Source organism: Diplotaxodon limnothrissa, linkage group LG1 (genome assembly GCF_057381915.1).
Source record: "Diplotaxodon limnothrissa isolate DT_005_m linkage group LG1, D_limnothrissa_male_GT1.1, whole genome shotgun sequence".
NCBI lineage: Eukaryota > Metazoa > Chordata > Actinopteri > Cichliformes > Cichlidae > Diplotaxodon > Diplotaxodon limnothrissa.
The window spans coordinates 26,645,885-26,651,577 of NC_140596.1; the positions used below are offsets into that span (position 1 = coordinate 26,645,885).

Sequence of the window (5,693 nt, forward strand, 5' to 3'; positions counted from 1 at the left end):
AAGAGCCAGGGACTACTGAGTGTTGCCAAAGGCTTGAGGAGTCTAATCACTTCTTATTTAGGCTGACCTACCTTACAATTTAATTAAGGCCTGATAAGTTAATTAACTTCTGTGTTTGTGCATTAATATATCAATTGAAGCTGAATTTATTAAGAATAAAACAAAAATTACACATCGGTTACATCTATTTTAAGAAGCAGAATCACTTGTAAATCAGATTCATGTTTGTAGCAAATTAATTATCTATACTAAGATCATGGCACATCATCTGGAAATATAGAGGAGAACACCCACACACATTCCCAAGATCAAAATAAAAAGCGAGACCCTTAACAAAAAGTATATAACACCAAGATAGATGCAGTTCTCAGTGGAATTGGAAAGAAAAAGGGGTAAAAATACAAATGAATTCTCTACTGAAGCATGCATTTTACAGTAACCTGACACTGAGGTAGCAGGCTATTGCTCTTACATTCTTGCAGAGAACTACAAAAAAGACCTTGGTTTGATTTTAAACCACTCAGTGAAAAGCATTCTACAGCCAGCTAAAGCTAAATCAAGGCCACTGGTGGAGCTTGGCAAGCACCTGCTTTGCTTTCCCAAATGGCTGATTGCATCACTGGGGAGATGTTTGTCTCTGGCTCTTCTCCAGATGGGGACAGTTGTGCTGCTTACGGTGCTGAAGGTATTCACCAGCTGGCAGGCTACAGCAAACAGACCTTGTCAGATGGTCGGTTAACTGGTCAGCAGATCTCTCTTTCCCTTCACTTCTCAGTTCTGTCTCTGCTCAGTTTATTGTGGGACTTTTGATTTAATTTGTGGTGTATTTATGTAGAACCAGGGGCAATTCTAGGATCAGAGCTTTGGGGGTGCTTAGCACCCAGAGAGCTGCCCAGCCAGGCAAGATAAACTTTACTCGTCACGATGATACTTCTTCCCTGTCTCTGTTAGTCCCTGCATCCTTAAACGTCTCCAGTTGTCCCGAGTTTCCTCTGACTGTCTCCTTGGTGCATTTAAACCCCTGTTCCTCCCTGTCCCTGTTGTCTTCATCTCTGTTATCAGTCATCATAATTTTACCATTACTGTGCAAGTCTGCAAATTTCTTTATTAAATCATTGGATTCTTAAATTTATCAAGTCTCTCTCTGCCTGGGTCCTCGTCACAAAACATGACATCATTGTTTTGTACATTTTAACACAATTTAATCCCCACATTTGTGAAAGAAAAAAGCCCTTTTTTTAAAATCTGTAACAAAACAATCAAATCTGATAAAGATTATTTAAATCCTGCAAAAGAAGAATGGATTGGAATAAAAACAAATACATATGGTAACCTTAATTACTGTGGGAAAATGATGAATGATGATCATAGTGAGTAAGAAGTAAACTGAGTGCATTTTCTGGACAGAGATTCACTTTTAATATGTATGTATAATACAATAGATACATAAAAATACACTCCAAAAATAGAGTCCTTGAAATGTAGAAAATATTGATAAAAAAAAATGGAGGCAACTTTGCCTATGGTACAATGTATGAAAAGATCTTTACTGCAGATACTACTATGGCTCTGCAGATTTTTTTCTTTTATTTTAACCTATGTCGCCTCACATTGAGGTTGGCAAATCACTTTTTGGTGATCAACTGTCTCAAGCAGTTTAACAGTTTCTGTTGTGCCTGTCGCTATTCCCTGTCTGTTTCCTTACCTGGTTCTTCCTGACCTTGTACTTTCTCCACACGTTCCCCTCTTCCCTCTCTCCTTCTTTGGACTGACAATCATACACAAATAGATTGTATTCAATTAGATGAAAAATTACATTAATATGAAAAAAATACTATTAAGATCACTAATAAAAAGTCCTCTCTCAGTGTACTTTCAAACAAAGGGCAAATAACCAAACCACAAGTACATCTAATAAAAGATATATCCAACATTATCCTTTATTGATGGATCATTTGTTCTTACACTTTTACCTGAATGTTGCTCCTGGGTTTAATATCGGCACATGCACATATGACAAAATAACCAGCTTCTCTCATTCCATTTCAAACAGGACAGTGGTAACAACAGCAGGCTACAGACAATTTTAAGTTTCAGATTTTAAATAGGCTATAGGGCTTCGGAGTTGACGTCACGCCGCAATGCATTGTGGGAGCGCAGCTCCATTTTCGGGGTCTACGATCCAAACAAATACACTGTATTGGAACGGCGACTACGACAAGAAACATGCTTAAAAGCAGCTCGAAAGAAAACGGACGGTATAGAGATCGATTGCGTCCAGAGGCGAAGCAGCGGTATTTGAAAAAAATAGAGTGCATCGCAAATCTGGACCCATACGACATACGGCAGTGGAGTAAAGACCCAGACGACTTACCGCCACTGTCCTACCCCGATATCTTCACCTATCTTGTTTGTGGAGTAAGTGCTTACACTGCGAACCAGTTTCGTAATTACAAGTCACTGGAGGCGCATATCCAATTTACAAATGGCTGGGTGCAAGATTTGGCTATTTTCAAGCCGCCAAAATCTGAGTACGTCGTCATTCATACCAAGGTAAGTCAGCTGGAGTGCATCGAGTGACATAGCCATTTTCCACCCCCCACCATAATTAATGTTAAATCTTTATCATTGAACTGTTAAAATATCGTTATCATATTATGTGCCCATAATTGTATAGTAGATGCAAATTAACACATTGATAATCGGGCAAATTATTAACGCCAATCAGTGTCCTCCCTGTCTCATTTCATTTATTGTCTTTACATCAACCTTGTCCTTGCATGTTACAGGTACTGCACTCCCAAAGATTGAATGAACCTGCATTACGACCATGGGTAATTGTAAGCACCACAGGGAAGGTCGAAACTGCACACTGCACCTGTATGGCCGGAGTTGCTGAGACCTGCACCCATGTCGCTGCACTTCTGTTTAAAGTGGAGGCAACAGTGAGGATACGTGGCACAAAGACAGTCACAGATGAACCAGCCTACTGGGTTTTGCCGGGGAACACAACCAAGATACAGCCAGAGGTTGGCCATAACATTGACTTTACATCTTCAGCAGCACAAAAAAAGACTCTTGATGAAAATATAAACGGACCGTCTGTGGTGAAAGGCAGAAGAAGCCGTCCTTCAAAAAGAAAGATTCCCTCTGCTACGTTTGAGGAGTTGTCACCAGTGTTAGACACACTTCAAAAACACAATAAAGCAGTGTGTTTGTCTGGATTGGAGAAATACTACACATCACACACTGTACAGTCATCCACATTACCACTGTCTCTGGCGTGTTTGCACAGCACAGGTGCACAGTCCCTTGGCCTTACCGAGCTACAACTGCACTGCGTAAAGTACATAAACACAGCTAAAGTAACTGAAGAACAGGCAGAAGCTATTGAGGAACGCACAAGACTGCAACACAAGAGCCCAGAATGTTTTTTGTCAGAAGTGCATTGAAATATGTATAACTTGATTTCAAACGTGCAGCACTTACCATGTACCAATTGTCAAAGTGTGAAATAAAGAGTGCAAAGCAGTTATTTGTTATCTTGCTTTTATTATAACGTAATTTTAGTGAAACAAAGAGTCCAAAGTGATGATAAACTTTCGCTTATAGTATACAGGTACAGAAATGGTTACATAACGCAATGTCAATGTGTTCATACAGTCACACATACAAAAAACTAAAAAGGTTTTCCTTTTTTAAACAATTATTAATTAACAAGTACAAGTCTCATGTGTGCCTGGTTTCACTACCACACTGGGGCACATGTTAACCAAAACACAACACACCCTCACAATTTTATCAAGGAAGGTAACGTCTTCACCCTCACATGGAAGAAGAGAACGGATTGGCATGGTAGTGTGTAGCATTTTGAATTTGTTGCGCAAACTGCCAATTACTCGTTCAACATGGATTCTTAGGTGTGCAATGGCTCGTGTATTTTCTATGTCCTTGGCATCTAGTTGACAGAAGCCCCTTGTAAATGCTGGGATCTTTACCTCCGCACACATCATTCCCACCGCATCTCTGATGTCAAAGCCTCTGTCAGCCAAAACTACATCCCCTGGTAACAGCTTGTTAAGTATGCCACATTGCTCTGTGATGTGTTTATCTGATGCACGGCCCCCCCACCCCTTAGAAATGAATGAAATTGCACCTTGTGGAGTAATCCCGATCAGATATTTCATGGTGTGTGTACCCTTGTAGTGTGAGTACGTTTGAGCACGAGCCTTTAAATTAGATGGTCGTTCTGTACGAATTTCAAAACAGTCTACAATGATGGCTACACGATTTCCAAAAGTGTCCGTAAATTGTGGTGGCATTGTTGCTTGCAAACAGTGCCTCTCTGGCCAGTGTACAAGTATTCCAAAGCGAGCATGCAACACGTCAATTGTATCAGAAAAGACAGAAGAAAGAGTTTTGTAGGAGACATTGAATAGATAACTAAGATGCTGGACAGGAAGATCAAGTCTAAGTCGCATAAGTGTGAGTAAAAGCATTTGGAAATGCGACAGTTTCTTTGATGCTGGTAGGAAAGCTTTTACATTCTCGAGCACGGACATAAAAATAGCAAAACAAGTAAAACCGGTGTAATATTTCACTTTTTCCGTGTCACCCTTTAAAAAGTTTTCATTCAGCTCTGTCTTGTCCAACTTTGATTTAAGCTTTCTGTTCTCCTCCAGCAGCCGGTTTATTTCTGCTCTGCTCTGTACACAGTGCACACAATCATTTGTCAGTTGTTGATCTTCTGTCTGTTTCTCTCTGATATCAATGTTTTCTGCATCAGCACCCGTTACCTCTGCTTCTACTTGTCCAGCACAAATTTGTCCCTCAGCCAAAATAACAAGGTTGTTATGGTGTTGCTCTTCGGTGGTGTCCATCTCTGGCTGCTCTTCTGTGGTAACTTCTGCTGAGGCTTCACCTTCACACTCTGCTGCTCCATTGTCAAAGCCTGTCCAATAAAAAGAGTGCAAATACACAAGGGAACTTTTAAGTGGTTTATACATTAAGGCCGTATGAATACTCAAAAATGTTTGTGTTAATTGACTAAGATCAACTTTTAAAATAAGAGACTGTGGCTGGGGGTGCGGTTGTCGTTTACCTCCAAATAGTACTTTATTTTGTTGACGTTGTGTTCGCCTCCTGTGACGGTCTGAATGTGATGTTCGGATTTCGGAGTGCCCCATGTGTAGCGTTGGTACCCAGTCTGGATTTGTTTGATCCATTTCATAGGCAGGCTTCCCTACAGTTGTGCGAAACAATTAGCGAATCGTTACATAGCACATATGTCTGCAAAGTCACTCCATTCGATGTTTGATCACAATTTCTATAACTTCCGAGACCATCAACGGTAATATTATTCAGCTATAAAGTGTGATAAGAACATATTTAGAACTTACCGGAATGAAAATGTCGTGAGCACACCAGCTGATATCTGGAGACGTAACAGAACTTGATATCAGCTCGTCTCACGGCTGCTATCCAGGCTAGACGCCTTCGTTTGGTAACATCCGATACATGAGCTCCTTCACGTTGCTTCCAGGTTGGGAAAGCATAAAAAGACAATCCAACCTTATTCCCGTGCCGGTCGTAAGATCGAACATTGCAGCCGAGCACACAGCAAGTACGAACCATGGCTATGCTATCGCTCCTAGCTTAGACCCCCAAAATGGTGAATCGGGCCAAAATCCTTT

At 40.7% G+C, this 5,693-nt stretch overlaps 1 protein-coding gene across 2 annotated transcripts; it reads right to left on the reverse strand.

The window, feature by feature from the left end:
• Nucleotides 1–3,713: 3,713 nt before the first annotated feature.
• On the reverse strand, nucleotides 3,714–5,693 carry LOC146639885 (uncharacterized). 2 transcript variants are annotated; one of them, XM_085356178.1, is made up of 3 exons: nucleotides 5,400–5,693; nucleotides 5,129–5,242; nucleotides 3,714–4,951 (listed from the first exon to the last, which is right to left on the reverse strand). In XM_085356178.1, the coding sequence occupies exons 1-3, from the start codon at nucleotides 5,632–5,634 to the stop codon at nucleotides 3,714–3,716; spliced, it is 1,587 nt and encodes a 528-aa protein (XP_085212304.1). In that variant the 5' UTR covers nucleotides 5,635–5,693. The 2 variants fall into 2 exon arrangements, with proteins under 2 accessions (XP_085212304.1, XP_085212310.1); XM_085356184.1 differs by lacking the exon at nucleotides 5,400–5,693 and having other exon boundaries at nucleotides 5,102–5,295.

What these genes read in the sequence shown, in the direction of transcription:
- LOC146639885 (XM_085356178.1), bottom strand. Translation starts at nt 5,634, where the DNA reads ATGGTTCGTACTTGCTGTGTGCTCGGCTGCAATGTTCGATCTTACGAC. An exon ending in CTCACGACATTTTCATTCCG is followed by an intron (nt 5,243 to 5,399) that starts GTAAGTTCTAAA and finishes GCACAACTGTAG; the next exon opens with GGAAGCCTGCCTATGAAATG. An exon ending in TCACAGGAGGCGAACACAAC is followed by an intron (nt 4,952 to 5,128) that starts GTCAACAAAATA and finishes TTTATTGGACAG; the next exon opens with GCTTTGACAATGGAGCAGCA.